Here is a 25,478-nt window from a genome sequence, read left to right on the forward strand (position 1 = left end):
TATATGTCTTTTTTTAATAGATAATACAGAATTAATGTATCAAAGGTAACTATTTGAGAGTTACAAAAGTGCAATCAAGTGCATACTAATACATTTTAACATGTTCTACTATATTAAATTAAATTTATTGGAAACACTACTATGGTATTATTATGGGAGTTACAAACAAACTTTTATACTTTTCCAACTCCTGAAATTAAAACCCATTTAATTTAAAAGTGAGTGTTGGTGGGCCCATAATTTGATTCAAAAGTATAATATGTTACACATTGATAGTTTGAAAGGAATAGGAACATCTAATTCTCAAATAAACTTGATTTTTTTTTGTTGAAACAAACATATGTGAATTTAAATTTAACTATGGAAATTTAAAAATAAATATGAATAGATTAGAAAGGCAAGAAATATAAAAAAAATATTTTATTTTTATAGAAATAAAATAGAAATTGAAAACAATGTTAAATATATATATATATATATATATATATAATACTTTCTAAATTAAAATATAGAATGAAACTCTTACAACACATATGAGATATAACAACATTTGATATTGGTGGGAGAGGAGTAGAGAATAATTTCTTATAAGATGATAATCTAAATTAGATAATGGAGATGAATCTTTAAAAAATAAGAACAATGTAAAATATATATCATGTAGTCTCTTACCATTAAAAATTTACAATGATATTTCATTTGTTTTTTTTGTAACCCATACAACAAAAATAAGAAATCAAAAACAAAAAAAAACGAAAGATAATTTGAGGTATTGTGGAATAGAATGAGAGAAGTGGAAGAGAATGAGAGAATGTGAAAATGAGAAAATAAAAGAATGCCAATATGAGAGAATGAGAATTATCTAATAAGAATTGATGGAAGTTACATTTATAATTATGGAGTTACAATAATAATTTATTGTGTTTGAATATAACTGAGTAGTGGAATATGATTAATGAATAATTTATTTTATTTTCAGTTACAATTTTATTTTAATGTGTGTGTTAAATTTATTGTTTTAATTGGGTCTTAAATATTTTTTAAAGCAATTAAATAATTAGAAAGCAAATAAAAAATAATAAAAAATTAGAAAGCATTAAATGAAAATCAACTAATAAGGAGAGACCAAAACCTTACTTTTATGTATATGATTTTTTCACCGCACACTTTTACTTTATAAAAGCGTAAACATTTCCGAAACATAAACGTAAAATTTCAACAAATTATAAAAGTAAAATTTCCGGAAGCGCCACACCGACAATTTTTAAAAGGAATTTGGCTAAAAATGCCATTTTTCCACAAAAAATGTATCAAGAATGCAATTTTTTATTATCCTTCTCAAAAATGCCAGTTTTAGTTAGGTGAAGGAGTGGGAAGACTAAATTACCCCTGTCCAAAAAACTGAGAAAAACACAGGTGGGAGAATACCAAGTGACATGCGTTTTAAAACAGAGACAAATTTTGTGAAACTAGACACACACATCATGAACCTCGGATAGACCAGATCCAACGCCTGCAAGATTAGTCCATCCAAAATTTGTCCTTCAATATCTTAAGTGGACCAGATTCACTTGGTTGGACTCAACTTGTTTACCTGCATGTCTACTGATTCATGTACCGATCTTATTGTGCCTCCAGTGGACCAGATTAATCGCCCGAACAGGTTTTTGTCCACCACGTTTATGTCTTTCGGTCTCTTTAGTAGACCAGATCTGCTTTGTTGACACACTTGTCCATTCCAATTATGTCCTTCGCTCTCTTAGTGGACAATATATGATTGGTAGAAGATATTTGTCCTTCAATATGAAATCATTTTCTCCACCCTGCAATCTTGCTGACGCATGTATTAGTCTTATTGAAAAATATCATACTCAGCCTTCAAGGAAGCATATTTAGTCCACTAGATCTGGTCCATTATAAATATACCGATCTTATCTTGCCTCCAGTGGACCAGATTAAACGCCCGAACAGGTTTTTCTCTACCACGTTTATGTCCTTCGGTATCTTTAGTAGACCAGATCCGCTTTGTTGACACACTTGTCCATCCCAAATATGTCTTTCGCTCTCTTAGTGGACATTATATGATTGGTAGATGATACTTGTCCTTCAATATGAAACCATTTTCTCCACTCTGCAGTCCTGCTAACGCATGTACTGGTCTTATTGAAAATATCATACTCAGCCTTCAAGGAAGCATATTTAGTCCATCAGATCTGGTCCATCAGAAGAAAAAAAATCAGTTCAGATATCAGATCAGGTCCATTAAAATTGTGTAGAGAATGAAACAAACAGAAGAAACTCAAAATTGAGAAATATCATACTTAACCTTGAGAGGAGCTTATCCGGAACGAACAAAAAACTCTGCTCATCCACGACGGAGGCATGCGGGTTAAATGGAGGTGGTGATTTTGAAAGAATTTATTTGTTTCGAAGAAAGAACGAAGAGACAAGAAGAGAGGTTGAGAGAAATGAAAATAGAAGGGAGAGAAATGAGAAAGAAATAGGAGAATGATAGTTTTATCAATTTTAATAGATCAAAGTGGACCCTATGGCATTTTAGAAAATGTTTAATTGAAAGTGGCATCCCTTAGAATGTTTGTCATTGTTCATGGCATATTCTATAAAATTCTCAATTTTAAAAGATTTTAAGAATTTTTTTTTTATCTTATTTAAAAAAGCAGATAGCGAATCTTCGACAAAATTTCCAAAGGTACGGCAAAGCAGCCCCGCGGATTGCGGATTTTCTCAGTTTTAAAAAGGAATTAGTGTTACCCGCTCACTTCTTGTTTCATCTTCCTAGACCACACAATCTCAATTCAGCTTCTTAAAAGTAAAATTTCTGCAAGCGTCGGAATAACGAGATTTCGACCTTATTTAAGAAACGGAAAACAGACCTATGACAAAATTTCCAAGACTTCGATGAAACGACCCACAAATTGTGGGCATTCTAGAATTATAACTTCAAATAAGACTAAAAGATTATGAAAGCAAAATTCATCAATTCAAACTAAAACCTAATTTAGTAATTTTATTATGAAACAAAGTATAACTTTATCTTATCTTTATCAGTTGATTTTCTCATCGCACATTTTTATTCAAGAATTAGAAAAGATAAAATACAAAGATTATTATCCACACTAATACTAAATTACTATGTTAGCTTTAAGGTTCTTATGGAAATTTTTTTTGAATCTAACTCTTATCTTATCTGTTCATTTTTTTGCTGCATACTTTTACATTATAAAAACGTAAATATTTCTGGAACATGAACATAAGATTTCAACAATTTTTACAAGTCAAATTATCGAAAATGCCACACCGACAAACTTTTAAGAGCTTTTAAGAATTTACGATCTTATTTAAAGAAACGGAAAGAAGACCTCCGCTTTAAAATGTAAACTAAAGATATATTCGTAAATTTCAGTTTATGCATCAACAAATTATGTATGTGTGAATAATATAGTTATTTTTTAAAAAAATCAATAAACTTAGTTATATAATATTGTTGTTTGTTTTTAATTCAAAAATCACTTTTATGGTGTTTTGCCTCTTTGAAATGGACATATAATAGGCTAACTCGCGAATTATGTTTCTTTTTGAGCTTTTTGAGTTACTTCGTAGAGTGGGAAAAAAAATTATATGAACGATAACTAATATTCATGAGTCCGCACTGAAACCTAATTTTATTATAAACAAAATAGTTTTGAGATTTTAGTTAAGAAAAATACCCAAAATGACTCTATTTTAACTGTTCAGTATCCTGACCACACTTTTAAAAATCAAGAATAATTAAAGTTAATATACAAAGTTTGGTATCTAGACAATCACTATAGTAGTTTTCAGGTCATTATAGAAAAAAATTCTTGAATCTAATTCTTACATTAATAGTTTCCACCGCACTTTGTAAAAGCGCAAATTCTAAACCACAAATATAAGATTATAACGAGTTTTAAAAGTAAAATTTCTAGAAGTGTCACAAAAACAAGATTTCGACCTCATTTAAGAAGCGGAAAGCAGACTTCTGACAAAATTTCAAGACTACGATGAAGTAGCTACAAATTGTTGACAAAGCGGCCCAGAAATTGTGGGCTTTATAGACTTATAACTTCCAATAAGACTAAAAGACAATGAAACCAAAATTCATCAATTCAAACTGAAACCTAATTTTGTTATTTTATTATGAAATAAAGTATAACTCTATCTTATCTTTATCAGTTTATTTTCTCACCACACCTTTTAATTCAAGAATCAGTAAAGATAAAATACGAAGATTGGTATCCACACAAACATTATCTTAGCCACACGAATACGAATATAAAATCACTATGTTAGCTTTAATGCTCTTATGGGAAAAAAATCTTCGAACCTAACTCTTATCTTATTTGTTCATATTTTCTATCACACACTTTTACTTTATAAAAGCCTAAATAGTTCCGGAACATAAACAAAATATTTCAACAAATTTTAAAAGTAAAATTTTCGGAAGCGCCACACCGACGAACTTTCAAGAATTTCCGATTTTATTTAAAGAAGCGGAAAGCGGATTTCCGACAAAATTTCCAAAGCTACGGCAAAGCGGGCCCGCGGATTGCAGATTTTCTCAGTTTTAAAAAGGACTAAATTAGTGTTACCCGCTCACTTCTTTGCTTCATCTTCCTAGACCACACAATCTCAAATCAACTTCTTATGCATCGTTTTACCAAGCTTGAAAACTGTGATTTCTGATCGTTAAAATTGACATGTGTCACGATCTGATGAGTTACTAACTTTGATATGTGATTTCTGATCGTTAAAATTGACATGTGTCACGATCTGATGAGTTACTAACTTTGATATGTGATTTCTGATCGTTAAAATTGACACGTGTCACAATCTGATGAGTTACTAATTAGGATATTTAATCGTTAAAACTGACACGTGTCACGATCTGGTGAGTTTTTAACTTTGATCTTTGATCGTTAAAACTAACACGTGTCACTATCTGGTGAGTTACTAACTTTAAGAACCAAGCTTTATATAATAAGATTTTCTCATCGCACATTTTTATTCAAGAATTAGTAAAGATAAAATACAAATACAAAATACTAAATTACTATGTTAGCTTTAAGGTTCTTATGGGGAAAAAAACTGAATCTAACTCTTATCTTATTTGTTCATTTTTTCACCGCATACTTTTACATTATAAAAACATAAATATTTTTGGAACATAAACATAAGATTTCAACAATTATCAAAAGTCAAATTATCGGAAGCGCCACATCGACAAACTTTCAAGAGCCTTTAAGAATTTTTGATCTTATTTAAGAAACGGAAAGCAGACCTCCGCTTTGAAATGTAAACTAAAGACATATTTATAAATTTCAGTTTATACATCAAAAAATTATGTATGTGTGAATAATAGAGTTATTTTTAAAGAAAATTCAATAAACTTAGTTATATAACATTGTTGTTTGCTTTTAATTCAAAAATCACTTTTATGGTGTTTTGCCGGTTTGAAATGGACATATAATAGGCTAACTAGCGACTTATGTTACTTCATAGAGTGGGGAAAAAAATTATTGAATGATAACTAATATTCATTAGTTCGAACTGAAACCTAATTTTATAATAAAAAATAGTTTGAGACTTTAGTTAAGAAAAATACCTAAAATGACTCTATTTTAAGTTTTTAACTGTTCAATATCCTGACCGCACTTTTAAAAATCAAGAATAATTAAAGTTAATGTACAAAGTTTGGTATCCACACAATCACTAAATCACTATAGTAGTTTTGAGGTCGTTATAGAAAAAAGTATTGAATCGAACTCTTACCTTAATAGTTTCCACTGCACTTTGTAAAAGCGCAAATTCCCAACCACAAATATAAGATTCTAACGAGTTTTAAAAGTAAAATTTCTAGAAGTGTCACAACAACAAGATTTTGACTTCATTTAAGAAGCGGAAAACAGACTTCTGACAAAATTTCCAAGACTACAATGAAGTGACCCACAAATTGTTGACGAAGAAGCCCACAAATTGTGGGCTTTCTAGACTCATAACTTCCAATAGGACTAAAAGATTATGAAACCAAAATTCATTTGTTCTCATCACACCTTTTAATTTAAGAATCAGTAAAGATAAAATACGAAGATTAGTATCCACACAAATATTATCTTAGCCACACGAATACGAAGATAAATTACTATGTTGGCTTTAAAGTTCTTATGGAAAAAAATCTTCGAACCTAACTCTTATCTTATTTGTTCATCTTTTTCATCACACACTTTTACTTTATGAAAGCGTAAATAGTTCTGGAACATAAACAAAAAGATTTCAACAAATTTTAAAAATAAAATTTCCAGAAGCGCCACACCGACCAACTTTCAAGAATTTTCGATCTTATTTAAAGAAGCGGAAAGCGGACTTCCGATAAAATTTCCAAAGCTACGGTGAAGCGGGCCCGCGGATTGCAGATTTTCTCAGTTTTAAAAAGGACTAAATTAGTGTTACCCGCTCACTTCTTTGCTTCGTCTTCCTAGACCACACAATCTCAAATCAACTTCTTAAACTATTTAAGGTTTGCTATTCTCTGAATCTGAAGCTCTTGTCATCTGTATCACAAAACCCTAATTCTACAGTTGCTGTAGCGAAGAACCTTAGCAAACGAAATTGCGCTTCCAATGGTATTGTCTTTTTTTCCCCTTTTCCAGGTACACACCATTTCTCATGGCAACCCGAAAATCAAAATCTCAAATCTCGTTGCAGGATTACTTGAAATCTGTTGCTCCGACTCAGATTTTATCCGAACGAGGATCAAATCTCGTTGTCATCAACCCAGGTTCTTGCTTGCTTCCTTCTTCTCCTCGAATTTAGGGTTTTTGAGCTCTATCTAGGGTTTATTAGAATTGTGTTATGGTAGCCCAAATTCTGATTGGTGCTGGTTTTGATTAGGCTCTGCGTATGTAAGAATTGGGTTGGCTAGGGATGAGAAGCCTTTCAATGTCCCTAATTGTATTGCTAGATACAACACAGGGAAACCATATGTTGTTGATCAGGTTTTTGTGAATTTTGGTTTTCACTTTACTTTTTGTATTCCTTTAGTTTTTTCTGATTGATTAATTTTGAATGGTGTCTTCTTTGTAAAATCCCAGATGCTTAACACTCAGGTCACGACGAATCAACATGTTGACCGTGAGAGAGCTTACAATACTGTAAGAAAAACTATTTGGTTTCCACTTTGCTGCTTCTGTCACTTTGTTGATTGATTTCTTTTGGTTTCTTACTGAAAGGCGGCATCGCTGTTGAAGATACCGTATCTGGATGAAAGTTCTTCTGGCTCTGCATCACGCAAGGTAAGTTGAATAGTTTGGTGATGGTAAGTGTTTTTGCTTGAATGTTTGTTACAAATTATTCACTTGAGGGAGGTTTTGATTTGGAATTTTGAGTAATGTGTGAAAAACTGATTGTTCTTGCTTATAAACCTTTGAAAGTCTATTGCAGATGGGAAGAATAGATGGGTTCAATAAACCGAGCACTACAAAGAAAGATACAGTCTTTCCTTGGACTGATGTGTATGAGGACGTGCAGATTTCTCCTGTCGCATCAGGTGTAATTCTAATTTATTATTCTTGTGCTTCAGTTTCCCTCCCTGTCTTACTCGCTTGGTACACTATGATATTTTCTTTGGTTGACATTATTAGGATTTGTATCTGCTACATACAGTTGAGTAGATTATACTGGAATGGTATTTCTCTAGAATACATATAAGCTGGGTGTCAATGTTTATGTTACTTATATACACCAATTTTGCAGAAACTTCTGCTGATAAAGGTGAGGCCAGCGCAACTAAAGCTGCTCCTGATGTTACTGATACTAAAGATGCTAGTGAGAGTAAGCGCAAGTACAGGAAGACGATTTTTGGTGAAGAAGCTATGACAATATCGCCAAACGAGCCATATTGCATACGCCATCCTATTCGGAGAGGTCACTTCAATGTTTCGCCACATTATTCAGCACAACAGGTGCGTTAGTTCCAATATATCTTCCATCTGTCTTTGTAGAAGGGATTTTTTGGCTTCTTATTGGTACTTCTATTTTTTTCAGGTTTGCGAGGACTTAACCGCTATCTTGGACTGGGTTTTACTAGAAAAATTGCATATTTCACACAGTGAGAGATTCTCTTTTCATGCTGTTCTTGTTGTCCCGGAAACATTTGACAGCCGCGGTAAACTTGTTATGCCTACTGCAGCCTTTTTTTTTCCTCAGTTCCGATGTGAACTATTATTCTAATTTGGCTTCATGGTATTATCAGAAATAAAGGAAATGCTAACTATTGTGTTGGGAGGGCTGCGCTTTAACTCAGCAGTTGTCCACCAAGAAGGTCTATCCGCTGTTTTTGGGAATGGTTTGTCAACAGCTTGTATTGTGAATATGGGAGCCCAGACGAGTACAGTTGTTTGTATCGAGGTATTATCAGAATACGAGAAAACATCTTTTTCTGTTATTATAACTGTTTGATATTCTCTGGTTCATTTTATTTGGTTTGTAGGATGGAGTCTCATTGCCAAATACTGAAAAGATTTTACCTTTTGGAGGAGAGGTAAGAATATATGTATCATTTCTCTGTTTTATTTTCTCTTGTCCTACATTGCATACTAAAAGTTCTTCATCTAAATATAAAATTTTCAGGATATATGTAGATGCCTTTTATGGATTCAGCGGCATTACCAAAAGTGGCCACAAATCCGAACAGATGTTTTGGCAAAGCCAATCGATATGCTGATGCTTAATCAACTTAAGGAGTCATATTGTGATATAAGAGTTAGTTGGATTTATCTTCGTGGTTTTATTCTTTTGATAAGGGATGTTGAAACTAAGATACTTTTTCCATTCACAGGAAGGAGAAGTGGAAGCTGCTGCAACAGTTCATTCTTATGAGGACGGCATGCCAGCTATGCCTCACAAAACAACTCTCACCTCACTTAATGTAAACAAAAAACAAGATCAAGTCACTATTTTGTTAATGCTTCTTAGTCTTGAAAAGCTTTTCCTTTGTTCCTTTCAGGTTCCGCCAATGGGTCTGTTTTATCCTAACCTTCTGGTCCCTGAAGTGTTTCCTCAGCCACCACGTGAATGGTCAGAGTTAATCTTCTCTTATCCTTTACTTCGGTTTAGTTTGGGACCGAGAGAACTCATGTTAAACATTTGCTTATTGTTTAGGTTCCAAGACTACGAGAATATGTTGGAGGACACGTGGAACATGGACTTTGGAGGTGGTGGTAATATGGGATTACCAATGTGGGATAGTTTTGCAGTTTCCCCTTCGAAACCTAAGAAAGAAGAGAAGATTGGTCTCGCTGAAGCCATTACAAGCAGCATCCTCTCTGCTGGTATATGTTGTGATGCACTCTCCTGCTTTACATAATAAGTCAACACCTAACAGAAACCTTTTCCTTTTTTTTTTCCTGGCTTTTAGGACGCATAGACCTTAGGCGAAAGCTTTTCTCCAGTATTCAATTGGTAGATCCTGAAAACCTTTTTCTTTACACACTCAAGTTTTCGCCATGTATTCCCTTAAAACCATGTGCTACCTGTAACTGTTCATACCTGAAGATGTTGTTTTGGTTACCTCTCTCTTGTGGCTTCTCAGATTGGTGGTGTTGGTTCGACTAAAGGTCTTGTACGAGCTGTGGAAGAAAGGTTTGTTCGTTTCTTAACCAAAAATTCTGTTTTCTAAACATCCAGAAGAAGGCACAATGTTCTTTCTTCTATGCACACACCGAACCGTACCTTTTGAAGTAATGTTTGTGTCCCTCTCTCCATTTGTACACTGCAGGGTTCTCCGCACAATACCTCCAACTGAAGCTATCAACACTGTGGAGGTTCTGCCGTCAAGAACGGACCCAACTTTCGTAACTTGGAAAGGCGGAGCGGTACGTATTGCTTTTCTTTGCAACTTAACTATTCTTGACTTTGGGCATGGCACTGAAAGGAATTTTGGAAACAGATATTGGGAATTCTGGACTTTGGAAGAGAAGCTTGGATTGAGAGACAAGAATGGATGGAAAATGGGATTCATATAGGCAGTACAAAGAAGTACAAAGACTCTTTTTACATTGAAGGTCAAGCAATGTACTTCATCAACCCCTAGAGTGTGTATATGCTTAAGCTTTCTCTGCTTTCTTAGCTCAGAATAACTTTTGTGGAGTATTTGATATTGTTTAGTTTTTAATTGTCCTAAACTCCTAATTCAGACCAGATAATTTTATATCATAGTCAAAATTAATTTGCTACAATATTTGGTTTATGATGTATTAAAATTACAAGTTATTTATTTATGAATCAACCTTTTCTCACATTCTGTCACATATTTCTATGATTAATATAATATAGCACATAAAATTATCAGTAAATTAATATATTTAAGAGAAATACCTTAAAATAGTGTAAAAAAATTGAACAAAAAAAAGTGTTAAAAAATTGAATAAGAACTTTGTAGTTTTTTTGTCCCACATCGGGAACACGAGAGAGAGGGAGGGAAGAGAAGGGGTTATATAAAGAAGATGGGCCTTGACGTTAAAAATTAAAAAGGGTCGGATGGCTATTTATGCCACGCTCAGCCTGAGTTAAAAGGGTGAGTGCTGTATGGCAAAATCAAGACATATGGCCGACATTATTTCTGGAAAAACCCATAGGGTTGGCTCGCTCGGCCGACCCTCCAATTCTCAATTTATAAAACATTATTATTTTTGATATATTGTACTTTATATTTTATCAACTCATGATCTGAAGTTTTGGATTGGATTGTGTGGTGGAATGGAGAGATTAATTAAGAGTTTGTATCATCCGAGGTCGGTTTCATAACTAGAAGTCTAGAATGAAAATCGTAAATTCTTAGAAAATTTTGAAATATTCGTTTTAGAAATTTATTGGAAGCTTATTTCTGTTTTGGAAGCTTGTGTTTCCATTTTAATATTCCATCTGTCACATTTTATAAGATTTTTGGATTAAACACACAAAAAATTAATAAATAACATATTTTATCATATATGAAAATTTAACCAATAAAAAAGAATACTGTAGAAAATATCATAAACTATTTTTTTTAAATAGTGCATAAAAACTTGAAAAAAAATCTTATAGAATGGAACAAACAGAAAGCCTAAAACATTATATACTAGGAAAAATCCCACGCGTTGCGTGGGTTATATTAATATTAGTAGTATTATATATGTTAAATTATGGTTATTTATTTTACAGTGTGTATTTATTGTAGTTGGTTTTAAATTTTCTTGGATAACATATTTACAAATAGTCTTTCTAATATGTAATTTTAGAGAAGTCTTTTTAATATGTAATTTTAGAGAAGGCTTTTTTATATTTTTCTTTAGTTTTTTTTTGCATTTTACATTTTCTTGATTTATTATTTCAAATAATGCAATATATTTGATGAGGGTTATATTTTGCTGTATTGTAATTTATATGGTTATTTTAGTCTTTTTCTAAATTACAATTTATGATTGGGTAGTATTAAATAAGTATGTTCTCGTTCCTACAAATTATGGTATAACCATCATGTAGTAATGCATGAGAAATAAGAACTACATGAGAAATAAGAACTTGTGATTGCAAGATAAATTTATATTACTTTCGCCTCTTAGGTTGTCCAGGTATATCAGTTTCGCCTCTCAAATATCTGACTTTTATATCAGTTTCGTGTCTTGTGTTTGATTAAATGAATAACTGAGATGAAGATATTCTCGGTGGGAAAAAAAAATAAAGATATTCTCAGTGTGACACACATACATTTCATGTTGTTTTGTAAAAAAAATAAAACATTTAAATATAAATCATATTGTCACGTCACTTGGGTAAAAACGGCACGTTGTTTTGTTTCAAAAGTAAACATTATCGATCAGGTCGAGAATCGCAAAACCCTAGTCGGCTAGTCCTATCTTATATCTTCTAAATGTGTATATATATATATATACATACATCTGCACACACATGATAGCTCATAAGAACTCGACGGAAAATTCGAAGTAGGAAGTTCATTGGTTCGGGGATGATTCCAAAGATGACATTTGTTTTAAGGATGAATCCTAAGATGACCTTTGGTTCAAGGATGAATCCAAAGATATGAATACACAAAAACTTAGCATATCGTCAAAAACAGCAGATCCTTCTCTCCTAAAGATTAATCCAGAACCGAAACAAACACAAGCAATCCCAAGTTCCTCTTCGTCAAAATTGATCTGTGAGAAGCAATAAAGAAGCGAAACGACGAAGATTTGGTCCTTACGGATGAAGTAATAGCTTCAAAAGCAAGAAACTCTTAACTTCATCTTTTCTCTGGCATCAATCAACTCCGCCTACACAATGATGGCTGCCCGCTGCGGCTCTATCTCCGACGAGCTTAAAGCTGTCTTCAGCGAGATCTCTACGGTGGTTTTTGCTGACGGCAGTGCGAGCGGTGGCCCCAAAATCTCGTCTATTAATGGCTGTAAGGTGGAGCAAACACTCCCAGTTAATCATTCGTTAAAAGATCTAATGAATATAATAAAAAAAGAAACAATGTCATACCCACAAAGTTGTCGGAAATCTGCCAATTCCTGAAATCACATAAGCAAACAGACTTGTCAGTTTTTGAAAACAAAAACCACTGCATTAGTTATAAAAAGAGAAAGAGACAACATGAAAGAGATTAGTATACCTGGCCAGTTCTCCTTCGTTGTTTTAGGCCGATGTAGAATTCATCATTCAACAACTTCTCATTGTTTGTACCCACATCAATGGTATTTGGAAGGCACTGCATTCGAAAGTGGATTTGCAATTAGGATCAGTTAATTAATCAAGTAGAACCAATTTCAAGGCACAAAATATTGCAGCTTTTGTTCTGATGGACGGATTCCTCCCTAAACGGTGAAAAGAGAAACAGCCTAGCAATTACAGCTTGCTATATCTGTTCCTTTCACACTCTTCGTGATACGCTTTTATCATCCACTTCCCAACCGGTTCCTCGAGAACAATAAATTCTCCATTGGCAGTCTCCTTTCATCGCACACTTTTCTAGAAGTGTCGGACTCAAAAAAAAAATGGCTTGGATGCTTAATTACCGTAAGTACATGTTCTGGGGAAGAGAGATGACTGGTGAAAGATTCAAAGCCTTGGCCAGGGGGTGTTCATCGCATATTATGCAAAACCAGCTGGCAGATTCATCTGTTTCAGGACACGTATACTCCTCCTTAAGTGACACTGCAGGAAGATAAAAAGTAGCTGAATATTAACAACGTACCACAGAGAGAGAGGAGAGGACCAAAATTAAACACACAGACCTTCCAGAATTAAGTTAATCCAGCTGGTGGCGTCTTTTTGAGGAGAAGAATACAGAAACGACCTTAAAAGGTTGAATCCACTATGAGGTGGAATGAAGGCTTCTGGATAGCATATCCCCAAAATATTAGCTGGGGTTGGATAATAGTACATGCACCGAAACATTAGGGACACGATGTTTGAAGTACCTGCAGATCCAAAAGAAAAGAAACTAATTAAAGACTTGAGAAATCTCTATTCATTAGGAAGGTATGAGGAATGAGAAGATACTACTAACCGTAGGGGGCATAATGGAGAATGATTCCAGAGGAAGAGAAAGCTCGAAGGATGTCATCATGGACGTCTGTTAGTAAGCCAACGGCCTGAATGGTGAGAGGACCATCGTGGCCATAATTCTTCAGCAACCGTTTAATGCACTGACGGACCCGAGCTGGATCAAAGCCAGAGGAACCGGAAACATTGATGCCCCAAAAGACACATGTTCTATTCATAGAAACCTCCGGAGTAGCCTTCTTCATCACCGTCGGAGAGATCGATTGACACGGTCAAATCACCGACCCGAGAAAGAGAGAAACACGGCCGAAACGAAAATACAACTTTTTCAGATACTTTGAAGGGTTCGAAGCAATAGTGGCGAGAAATTTACCTGAGAGATAATAATTTACCTTTCATCCTTCATGCAACACATAATCCACCATAGCATCTTTAAACTCTTCCAAAGTGTCAAACACTTGTTTTAGCTTTAGCTCGCCACTACACCTTTCGTATTGCTCTGTTTCAATATCCGAACTAACAGCTGTATCTCGGTAATCATCAGCTTTCTCCTCCTCTTCATCACCAAAGCCAGTGACTTTACATTCAATCAGATTCTCTTCATCAAACTCAACAGTTCCATATCACAAATAACTGTCTTATGAGAAACGTGTTGACTTGATTTATCAGCCACGCTATCCTTAGCATCGGAACTACAAATTAAAAGAAATGAAAACACATTTAGGAATTTAATCGAACAGATAGCATGCATATAAAAATTGAACCGTAAAAACAATTTGCTCCATACAATCTCTCCATCGGAACTACAAATTAAACAAAACCCTACGCCACATACTTGCATAACTCTATTCCCTCTATTCAAAATCGACCCAAAATCAGAGAATATTACCTCATTTTTCCCTATGCTATGGAATTGAGACGTCGAGATTCACTTCGTCTGATTCGAAATCTCGCGTTAGGTCAGATAATCCAAATCCGCATCCATAGCATGTGGATCAGAGGATCCAAGTTCCAGGCCTCCAGATGCCGATCCAGGATCCGAAGCTTTAGAATTTTTGCGAGAATCTCCATGGAATGAGATTGCGGCGTAGTAAGATAGGGGGAGGGGTGGGGAAGAGAAAGAGACGTGGAAGAGGAGAAGACGAGATTCATAGATTCCGTGGGTTTTTTTTTATTTGGGAAGTCGACAAATTTGTTTGGCCCATTAACAATTTACTTAAAGATGAGATAAAGGAAAAAATCACATGTGCCACGTGTCAGATAGGTAAGCTGTTTTAGAGGGGTACTTTATTATATTAGATATATATATATATATATTGGGACAAAGGAAATATTTGATACTATAATTAATTTAAAAAACGTGAATATTTTTTATAATTTTTTATATAAGAATCACCCAAATTAAAGTTTTATATAAGAATCACCCAAACTAAAGTTTTATATAAGAATCACCCAAACAAACTTTGTGATTTATATATTTTTACATTCTAATAATTTCTAATTTTTAAATATGTTTAGAAAAGCAGCAACAACATGAATTATGTATATTGAAATTATGGATGTGATTAATTGAAAGGCGATTTCCAAAATACCATTTTTCCTATGTCACTTTTCAAAAATACTCTTTTATAGTGTTCATTTTCAAAAATACCCCTTAAATTGATTTCCAGATATTTTGAGTTTGATGATCTCTAGGGATAAAACAATTTTTCTTCTTTTCATATTTTGTGATTTAAGGATAAAAACAAATTCCATTCTCAAAAGAACTTAAAGAGTCTTTAATAAAAACTAGGTACTAACCCGCGGTATACCGCGGGCTGAACATTTTTATTTATGTAAATTTGTAATAATTTATTTTATTATTATATTATTTATATTCATTTGTGATTATAAATTCAGTTTGCTTATATAATTTTTGTATTTTAAATTTTTTTATTGAAAATCTTTGTCAATAAAACACCGGAGTTATAACGATGAATAAAATTGTTTAAATATTTGTCAATAAAATAAAACGACATCCTTGTTATAGTTTTAAAATAAGTAAAAAGATTGTCACATTGACAGATTTGTAATCTAGGATTTATAGCCAACTGCCTAAAGATATTCGGTAAGTTTCCGTTTAATTCAAATCATATAATATCTTTATATAGTTCTATAAACCATGTTTGTAAAGGATATATATAGTAACATGATGTGTAAATGACTTAATCTCTGGTAGAACACTATATAATTGATGACTTAAATATGAGTTCATTTTTATAGTGTTAATATTAATAATTTTTATTTTGGATATCAATAATAATATGTGTAATTAGCAATAATATGACTTTTCAACCTTTCAACATTACTCTTTTTTGTTATTAAAGGTAGCTGAAAACTTTATCCTTATTGAATTTGAAAAATTTAAAGAAAATCCTAGTAATTTAAATGAAAACAAAAAATAAGAAAAACCAATAATGTAATGAATGAAATGTAAGTGACTAATTTTTATAATAATAATATTAATATTTTTGTTTTATCATAGCAATAATAATATGTGTAAATAGAAATCTATGATTTTCAACATTTTAACATTACTCTTTATACTATATGGTAAATAGATATGATACTATATGGGATTAAAAATCTAAGCTGTTTCACAAAACTGATATATTTTTTATTTGGTCAATGTATCATACTTAATTCGATTGAGTATCTACGTAACCTAGGATTTTCTGATTAATTAGATAATTAAATGATTATTAATTATTAATTATCATTAATACCTTCAATGATTTTAGCCTCTATTTAAATATTTCTAATGGCATTTGAATGTAATTTTTTTACACTTTTTAAAGTTAGTTTTTTTTGGTACTTCTCAATTAATATAATAGGATATGTTCAAACATCGATTTAAATTGTAACCTGATTACCAAAATATAATAGCCGGCACATAAATTAAATAGGCCTCAAGCCTAGCCCACAAATTAATAGAAAATTTTAAAAAATGCAAAAACTGTGTTAGGGAGATTCGAACTCTTTGACCCTGTTCTTTTGTTAATCGCAACAACCAACATTAGCGACACCAAATATAAAGGAAAAAACAGAAAGAGAGATGAAGATTAGATAAGTGGAGAGTCACTATAATAGATCTGAAATGAAAAAAAAAAAGATTACAGTCTCTACAGAATCATCGGAATAAAGAAAAAAGGGAAATGAAGGACAAACAAGGGTTTTTTTTCTGAGTCGCTATCGCTGAGCAACATTAAAAAGAACATGCCCGAATTCATATCATATTTACACACATTACCAACTGAGCTGAAATTTATTTACTTATTTACTTGTTTACTTGTTGTTTGGCCACAACCGGCTACTATTTTTTTTTTTTTTAATGAACAAGTATAAATGAAACCAGCTTAATATATATATTTTTTTTCATATTGCAACTTAATAATTATACAACAAGTTTATAAAAAATCGACACAAATAGAAAGTGTATTTTTTTGTGGACAAACAATAGAAAGAGTATAACTATTGTTTCTTTATTCCGGAAACCAGAATTAGCAAAGAAAGAAACAATCACACATCTTAACAAAATATATCCATCCCTGATCACCAATAATACCTGCGTTTTGGGTCATCCCAAAGATCAAGCGCAGCATTCCTTGCATCATTCTCAATACGTGCCTCTAGCTGCATAGCTGCCATTTCGTCTCGCGCCTTCATCAACGACTTTATCCTAGAAGCTGGAGAACTCGCTTCTCCTTCTCCGTCTTCGTCTTGATCTTCTTCTTCTTCCTCTTCATCCGATTCTTGATCTTCGTATGCGGCACATGAATGTACATGTGTTCCATAGTCACATTCCTTGCAGTAATACATCCATAAATCTTCTGAAATAGTTTCATCACAAACGCTGCAAGTGAAGATCGAGTCTTCATGACCTTTACATGGTGTGCAATACAGTAGAGTGAGTGGATGTTCATGGTCTTCACGATCTATGGTCTCAGGGATGAACGTACATCCCACATGAAGATTGTAGTTGCAGTTTGAGCAATGGTAGGTGAATCCAGATCCGTATTGGTCACACGCGTCACATGTGTAAACAGACCGTTCATCTGGTGGGGAGTGAAGCAAGGTCAGAGGGTGGTCCTGGTGAGACTTGTGATGAGTCTCACTAGGAAGGTCGAAACATGACTTGTGCAAGAAGTAATCGCATTCTGACTTTATACACTTGAAAGCTTACCCCATCAGCTCGAGCTCGCAGCCAGAGCATGCGGCCTCATCCTCTTCTTTGGCTTTAAAGACACGCAACGGATGGTTGTGGCTAGGGTGCCTCACAGATTGGCGATTAGCCGGTTTGGCCTTTGGTTTTCTTGAAGCCATATAAAAATTTATTGATTAGTGTTTGGTTTTGGTTGATCTGAGGGAGAAGGGTTGTGTAGCTCTATGTATATAGACCAAAAAGTTGTGATTTTTATTGCAAGTTTAATAATTATGCGTTTGGTTTTATTCAATAATCAATATTAATCAAGTTGTTGTATCATGCTGTTTTGCTAATTTATAATGTTTGACATATATATATATATAAGAGAAATTTGACATTTGACATTCAAAGCTAAGAGATTCAAATATTTTTAGACGCGCTTCAGTTTTTAATATCTTATGACAAAGATGACTTGTAGAAATAAAAGATTCTCTAAATTCACATCAGATTTCTATTATACCAGCAACTTGGGCATATATATATGCAGAGAGGATAGGGTTTAAATTAGGTCAATCCCCCTAAGTCAATGCTTACTATCTTGTGCAACTTTCATTTAACAAGATTAAACATAAGTTTAAGTATTAAAACATGAATTATTCTTGTATAAATCATTGAATTCTCCAGGAAATGAATGATATCATATTCTTTTTGAATGGCCACCAACAACAATGCAAGTAAGCAAGTCTCAGGGTTATCGTTATCGTTTATCCTTTTCTTTTTTTTTAACAAACACTCCATTAAATTAAGTTACAAGGTTTTTGGTACTCCCTTCTAAGGAGAGAATGATACAACCAACTAATTTACATAGAAGTAAACAAGTCCACAGTATGTTGCTTAAACAAGTGCACGACATCCGGATCAAACTATAACAAAAGAAATAAGAAACTTGAAAGCTTAATTACAAACAACTAAAGCAAAGATAAAGAGGTATTAAAACCGTAAAGATAATGAGATCCACCAAAAAGATAGGCCACATGAAGTGATAGGAAGCTGATAAAGACTAAATTACTAGCCGCAGAACGATAAATTGCTACACTAGAATACAAAATTTTTTACGGGTTTTTTAAAACGTAACTCGCACTAAAAATGATGAATCATTTATCCTTTTTTGTAAGTCACATATTTGTATGAAATGATTCTTTTATTTTTTAGACTTTTTTTAAGTCGTCCTACGGCTTCTCAAATGTTAGAGTCAGTAAGACAAATTGTTATCTATAGTTTGTTTTAAAAGGGTTTGTCTACGCACATACTACCAGTCGATGAGGAGTCAATTTGATGGCTCGAACCGAAATTGATTTATTATTTCAATAAACCGAACTTTAAACCTGTTGAAGTTTCTAAGTTCCGGTCGAGGCACATTAATTAGGAATAAACTATGTATCCCGAAAAACCGAGTGAATCAAATATACATATCTCTTTTTTCTGTTTATGGTAAATTTGATAAATTAACGGCGAGATTTACAGTAATTTTGGCTCCAAAAAACACCCCGCCAATTTTTTTATTACCCACCAAAACCACTCGCTTCACTTCGTGCCAAAATCAGAATCCCAAAAGTCCCCCATTCCTTTATTTAAAAACCCTAAACCCCTCTCTCTCCCCCACATTCTCTCTCTCTCTCTCTCTCTCTCTCTCTCTCTCTCTCTTCTCTCTAACTCTCTTCTTCATCTCCTTCCCTCTCGATTCCTTCCCACGTGGCCATGGTTACAGAAGAAGCGGAGATCCGTATAACCGAATCCCAAGCTGTTTCGAGTTCCGATGAGTGTAAAATCGTTGCTGACACTCCCGATTTGATTGACGGATCCTCTCTTGTCGTCAGAACAACCATCGGAGTCCGAATCTCAGCTCTATCGTCGAAGCAAAGCCTTGGAGAGACTGATGTTGGTTGCTCAAACAATGAATCTGATTCAGATCCTTCTTTTGGTGTTGTGGTGGTGCCGGCGATTGCTTTACCAACGGCGAAAGAAGAGGTAACTGTTGCTTGTGTGAATAAAGATTTTTTAGAATCTGATTCATTTAGGGCGACGGGTTTAGAGATCCGTGTTGTGAAAGAGGAGGAACCTGATTTGTTGTATGTTGAGAATAGAGTTAGTGATAATAAAGAAGATGAGATGATTAGTGATTTCATAGAAATGTCTGTGGTTGAAATTGTTTCGAGTGCTTCGGGTGGTGATTGTGATGTGAAGGTAGAGGTAGTCGAACCTGAACTGGTGGTTGTTAAAGAAGAAGAAGAAGAAGAAGAAGAAGAAGAAGAAATGATCGTTGATTCGAAAACGAAATCTGTGGCTGAAACGGTTTCTGATTACGATTGTGTTAGTGTCACGGTTAAGGAAGAGCCTGATGTAGGTACACTAGAGGAGAAACACGATTCTGTCTGTCCGAGTGTGCTCAGAAAGAAGGATGAGGTGATTGGAGTTCAGGAAGGCGAGCCAAGTGAGGTTAATGGATTGTTGCAAGAAAATAAGAAGTTAGAGCAAGAGAATGGTCTGTTATCGCCTGGAGATTTGGATGGTGCTTCAGCTAAAAGAAGGAAAATGGAAGTGGAACCATCTGTTCCCGTTGGTTTCAAAAACTTTATCCTGGCTCCGACGCCCCTTCGAGTTGTGAAACCAGAGAATTTGGATACCCCTGAAGTTATTGATCTGGAATCAAAGAATCTGAATAGCATAGTTAAACAAGAGAGCAGTTATACTCATGTGAAGATGGAACCGGTTGAGGAAATGAAGGTGAAAACTGTGAAGTTGCGTCCGCAAGTGAACGACATGAAATTTATTCGTGAGCAGAAACCGCTGTATGTGAAGAAGGAACCGATTGAAGCTAGAAAGGTGAAAGTGGAAGACGGAGATTTTCCAGTGGAGAAAGATTGGTTTTTGGTTGGAAGGTCACTTGTCACGGCTACTTCGACAAGCAAAGGAAGGAAATTAGAAGATAATGAGATTGTGAATTTCACATTTTCCTCTGTTCTCAACTGGAAAGTCCCAAATATTGTTCGTTTCTCTACTAAAAGATGTGGAGAGGTAAGTCGTTTTTATCTTTTGTTACCATGAGTGTTCTTTATAGTTAGCAAGTCTTTGATACTTGAAAGTTTTTGTTGATTTTGATATATTTCATGTTGTGAAATACTGAAAAATTTGTCTACTTTTACATAACACTGGAAATTGAACTCTTCTAGTTATACTTTTGTTTGTCGTTAGATTCTTCAGTTGAATAGATTATTAATTGATTGCATTTCTTTGCCCTATATGATCTTAGATTGGTAGGCTTCCGATGGAGTGGTCTAATTGGGCTGTGTGCCTTTTGAGATCTGGTAAGGTCAAAATGCTTGGAAGATGTGTAGCGGCACCAGCAATTCTTACAATGATGCAAGAAATTATGTTATATGTCAGGTAAATATTGTTTTTGGTTGTGTTAGTTGATCCTCTTGCTTGACTGATAGATTTGTTGGAAACTTATATCGCTTTTCGATTGCAGTTTTTACATTCACAGCTCGATATTCACCGATGTTAGCAAATCCACTTGGCGGATTGGTTCTTCCCCAAACGTCGATTCTACGCTTCATCCTCTTCTCCAGCTTTTCAAGCACTTGACAATCAAACCTTACCAAAAGGTCTGTACCACATTTCTCTGTTTCAATACCTTTGTGAGCTTAGAGTCATGTTTCCAGTCCATAACATTTCTGTTTCTCATTTATATCTTCAAACAGGCGGAGTTTACTCCTGAGGAACTCAACTCTCGTAAACGTTCGCTGAATTTGGAGGTATGTGTTCCACTTCAGTCCCTCCTTGAAACTCACTTAATGTATGTAGGGTAATTATACAGTTGTGAATTTTCAATTCTTTGTTCATTTGGTGGAAAACTAAGCTATACATTTCTTTGTTCAGAATGACTTTGATGAAAGAGCAGCATTGTTGGCCATAGCGAAAAGAAGAAAAGGTTGTCCACAGTCTCTGGAGCAGAACAAAGATGAAGAAGATGCTCCTGAGTCATATATGAATCGGATTGTCGGCGCTGTAGATTCATATAACCTAGAGGTGTGAAATATGCCAGAAATTTTTTCTTGTCCTCGTAGAAACTCTAATTTTAATATCATTTTATCTTCCTTTCGTTTAGGAAATGGAAGCTCCAAATACACTCACGTGTAACCTGAGACCGTACCAGAAACAAGCTCTCTACTGGATGTCAGAATCTGAAAAAGGAATTGATGTTGAAAAGGCAGCTGAAACTCTACATCCTTGCTGGGAGGCATATCGAATCTGTGACGAGTATGTACTATCTCAAATATTCAAAATGAACAGCGAAACATATATGTTATCTGATTTGTATGCATTTTATTCAGGAGGGCACCTTCAATATATGTGAACATCTTCAGCGGTGAAGCAACAATCCAGTTTCCAACAGCAACACAGATGGCGAGAGGCGGAGTATGTTTCTTGATCATTCTGAATCTTCATCCTAACACTTGTATTCCTCTCTAGTGACAATATTCTTTGCTTGTGGTTTTGATAAAAGTTTAAAAACTTTTTGTTCGCAGATATTGGCAGATGCCATGGGACTTGGAAAAACTGTGATGACAATAGCACTAATACTTGCACGGCCTGGCCGAGGTAACCCAGAAAATGAAGATGACATGACGGCAGATGTTAATGCAGATAAACGCAAGAGGAAGGAGTGTCATACTGCACTAACAATTGTGAAGGCAAAAGGAGGCACTCTTATTATTTGTCCCATGGCACTGTTAAGCCAATGGAAGGTGATTGCCTTGATAGCTGTTTGTTTTTAATCCTTTGAAAGTTTTTAAAAAGTCTCATGGAGTTTCACTCTATTTCAGGACGAGCTTGAGACTCATTCAAAGCCTGACACTGTGTCTGTATTAGTTTACTATGGAGGGGACAGGACACATGACGCGAAAGCAATAGCAAGTCATGATGTTGTGTTGACAACTTATGGTGTCTTAACCTCGGCATACAAGCAGGTTAGGATAGTATTTTGTGTCAATTTTCTGTTCCAAAACACTTTTTTCTTTTCTCTGTTTAGTTGAACTTAAAATTCTGAGATTCATGACATGCAGGATATGGCGAACAGTATCTTCCATAGGATTGATTGGTACAGGATTGTTCTTGATGAAGCTCACACAATCAAATCGTGGAAAACTCAAGCTGCTAAAGCTACGTTTGAGTTGTCCTCACATTGCAGATGGTGTCTGACTGGGACTCCCATACAAGTAAGATACTTAAAGCAATTCGTGAATAGATAATATGAGCTCATACTCTTTTGGCAATAACTGACTATACCTCTCCAATGCAGAACAAACTCGAAGATCTTTACAGTCTTCTGTGCTTCCTGCATGTCGAACCATGGTGCAATTGGGCTTGGTATGACGAGACCTAAACCATGTAATTGGTTGCTACATAATGCTTTTTGATTTAATTTTATCATTCATGTATGTGTGCGTGTCTGTATAGGTGGAGTAAGTTGATTCAGAAGCCTTATGAAAATGGTGATCGACGAGGACTGAAGCTGATCAAGGCGATTCTGAGGCCATTAATGCTGCGAAGAACAAAGGAAACAAGGGACAAAGAAGGAAGGTAGATGATTTTAGCTGTTTGAGTCTTTTTTTTAATGTTCTTTTGCTTGTCTTTATACTTATGGTTCCTCCACTTTTTCTGCAAACTTTCAGTCTAATCCTTGAACTTCCTCCTACCGATGTCCAAGTCATTGAATGTGAACAATCTGAAGCAGAACGAGACTTCTATACTGCCCTTTTCAAGAGATCCAAAGTAAGTGTTATAGTTCAAGGCTTTAAGCACAATACAGTCTGTCATAAGCTTAATCATAATCTGTTTTTAAGGATTTATGATGTCTTGGTAAATGTAATAACATTCTTCTTTGTTTGGAAACAGGTCCAATTTGATCAGTTTGTGGCACAAGGAAAAGTTCTTCACAACTATGCAAACATCCTCGAGCTCCTCCTCCGTCTACGCCAATGTTGTAACCACCCTTTTCTAGTTATGAGGTACAAAGCAAAAATACATTCAATAGACTCTTTTATTTCCTTGGAGATGGATTCTAATACTTGAAGATAAATTGCAGCCGAGCAGATTCACAACAGTACGCTGACTTAGATAGCCTTGCAAGGAGGTTTCTTGATAACAACCCTGACTCTGTTTCCCAAAACGCTCCTTCTCGGGCATATATCGAAGAAGTAATCCAAGATTTACGCGATGGCAATAGCCAAGAATGTCCAATCTGTTTGGAGTCTGCAGATGATCCCATTCTCACACCTTGTGTACATAGAATGTGCCGTGAATGTCTCCTTTCTAGCTGGCGGTCTTCGTCTTGTGGTCAATGCCCTATCTGCAGGACGATCCTGAAGAGAACCGAGCTGATCTCATGCCCGACGGATAGTATATTCCGTGTTGATGTGGTAAAGAACTGGAAGGATTCTTCGAAGGTTTCTGAGCTGCTCAAATGTTTAGAGAAGATCCAGAAATCTGGTTCGGGAGAGAAGTGCATTGTCTTTAGCCAGTGGACTTCATTTTTGGATCTTTTGGAGATCCCATTGCGAAGAAGAGGATTCGAGTTTCTGAGATTCGACGGGAAGCTGGCTCAGAAGGGAAGAGAAAAGGTTTTGAAAGAGTTCAATGAAACCAAACAGAAAACAGTAAGTGATTGGATAGTTTTTCTAACAAACTCTTAAACTCTTGTCTAAATCGAACAGAGAGTTTAACATGCTATGCTTCTGTGATGTGTCAGATTCTGCTTATGTCTCTGAAAGCTGGAGGAGTTGGTCTGAATCTAACTGCAGCTTCAAGTGTTTTCTTAATGGTACTATTTCTCTTCAATCTTTGCTTTGAAGTCTTCTTGATATATATATATATGATGAATTGATCTTTTTGGTTTTCTTTCTTAAAATAACTTAGGATCCATGGTGGAATCCAGCTGTGGAAGAGCAAGCGATCATGAGAATTCATCGAATCGGGCAGAAACGAACAGTTTGCGTCAGAAGATTCATTGTCAAGGTAACAACACTGTAAACTGCATTTGTTTTCGAACATGGTTAACCAAGATACTCTTAAATAAATAAGATTTGGGATGATTGTGTGCAGGGTACAGTGGAGGAACGGATGCAGCAAGTTCAAGCGAGGAAGCAGCGGATGATCGCCGGAGCTTTAACAGATGAAGAAGTCCGGTCGGCAAGACTTGAGGAGCTGAAAATGTTGTTCCGATGACAGACGCATTCGTTGTTAGTTAGTTAGTCTTTTGAGTTTAGGAGAGGTTCTTATTTTGCTTTCTTGTAAATTATTGGTACAAGTTATTTATCTTTATCTACTAGCCAGTTACAAGTTATATCTTTTGCCAATTGGTCGAATCGTATATTGTTTCTATTAACTTTGTTCCAGCACAAGAGGAAACAAAACAGTCGATGTACACTTGAACAGAATGCACACCGTGTATGGGGTTATGAAACAACAGTAAAAAGTCTGGTTAAGATTTTTCCTCACCGTTTGACCAAGAAAAAAAAAAAAGAAAAAAGTTTTTTCCTCACCATTCATCTGCTTTCATGAGTGAACAGAGCATCATTGAACAAAGTAACTTTGCAGGTTCTAATGATTTTGTTTTAAACATTCTTTAGATTAGTCCGTGTCAATCTCT

At 34.7% G+C, this 25,478-nt stretch overlaps 2 protein-coding genes, 1 long non-coding RNA gene, 1 other non-coding gene and 1 pseudogene across 6 annotated transcripts; 3 read left to right on the top strand and 2 right to left on the bottom strand.

Moving 5' to 3' along the window:
- Positions 1–6,155: 6,155 nt before the first annotated feature.
- LOC104771501 (actin-related protein 9) lies at positions 6,156–10,274 on the top strand. Of its 2 annotated transcripts, none has more exons than XM_010496029.3 (18): positions 6,156–6,556; positions 6,690–6,817; positions 6,931–7,034; positions 7,131–7,190; positions 7,269–7,331; positions 7,480–7,585; positions 7,792–8,000; positions 8,083–8,203; positions 8,291–8,445; positions 8,528–8,578; positions 8,668–8,799; positions 8,876–8,965; positions 9,044–9,114; positions 9,199–9,368; positions 9,455–9,498; positions 9,629–9,678; positions 9,815–9,911; positions 9,986–10,274. In XM_010496029.3, the coding sequence occupies exons 2-18, from the start codon at positions 6,706–6,708 to the stop codon at positions 10,127–10,129; spliced, it is 1,779 nt and encodes a 592-aa protein (XP_010494331.2). In that variant the 5' UTR covers positions 6,156–6,556; positions 6,690–6,705; the 3' UTR covers positions 10,130–10,274. The 2 variants fall into 2 exon arrangements, with proteins under 2 accessions (XP_010494331.2, XP_010494332.2); XM_010496030.3 differs by having other exon boundaries at positions 6,160–6,662; positions 6,745–6,817.
- Positions 10,275–10,563: 289 nt separating this feature from the next.
- LOC147919534 (U11 spliceosomal RNA) lies at positions 10,564–10,699 on the top strand. Its single transcript, XR_015594327.1, has one exon. It is a non-coding gene; the product is annotated as a U11 spliceosomal RNA (small nuclear RNA).
- Positions 10,700–12,012: 1,313 nt separating this feature from the next.
- Positions 12,013–14,788, bottom strand: LOC104771502 (uncharacterized). Of its 2 annotated transcripts, XR_764844.3 has the most exons (8): positions 14,474–14,788; positions 13,977–14,276; positions 13,589–13,823; positions 13,314–13,499; positions 13,095–13,233; positions 12,692–12,787; positions 12,562–12,590; positions 12,013–12,479 (listed from the first exon to the last, which is right to left on the bottom strand). It is a non-coding gene; the product is annotated as an uncharacterized LOC104771502 (long non-coding RNA). The 2 variants fall into 2 exon arrangements; XR_764843.3 differs by having other exon boundaries at positions 13,589–14,276.
- A 2,191-nt stretch (positions 14,789–16,979) lies between these two features.
- LOC104771503 (protein VACUOLELESS GAMETOPHYTES pseudogene) lies at positions 16,980–17,994 on the bottom strand (annotated as a pseudogene).
- Positions 17,995–19,219: 1,225 nt separating this feature from the next.
- Positions 19,220–25,214, top strand: LOC104771504 (DNA repair protein RAD5B). The gene is made up of 18 exons (XM_010496032.3): positions 19,220–20,842; positions 21,078–21,211; positions 21,297–21,432; positions 21,529–21,582; positions 21,707–21,856; positions 21,936–22,087; positions 22,162–22,246; positions 22,357–22,575; positions 22,654–22,797; positions 22,894–23,046; positions 23,130–23,197; positions 23,288–23,410; positions 23,503–23,602; positions 23,726–23,838; positions 23,916–24,486; positions 24,579–24,650; positions 24,746–24,844; positions 24,932–25,214. Exons 1-18 carry the CDS (start codon positions 19,526–19,528, stop codon positions 25,052–25,054), a joined length of 3,813 nt encoding a protein of 1,270 aa, XP_010494334.1. The 5' UTR covers positions 19,220–19,525; the 3' UTR covers positions 25,055–25,214.
- Positions 25,215–25,478: the final 264 nt, after the last annotated feature.

Source organism: Camelina sativa, chromosome 20 (genome assembly GCF_030686135.1).
Source record: "Camelina sativa cultivar CO46 ecotype springtype chromosome 20, ASM3068613v1".
In the NCBI taxonomy this organism is placed as follows: domain Eukaryota; kingdom Viridiplantae; phylum Streptophyta; class Magnoliopsida; order Brassicales; family Brassicaceae; genus Camelina; species Camelina sativa.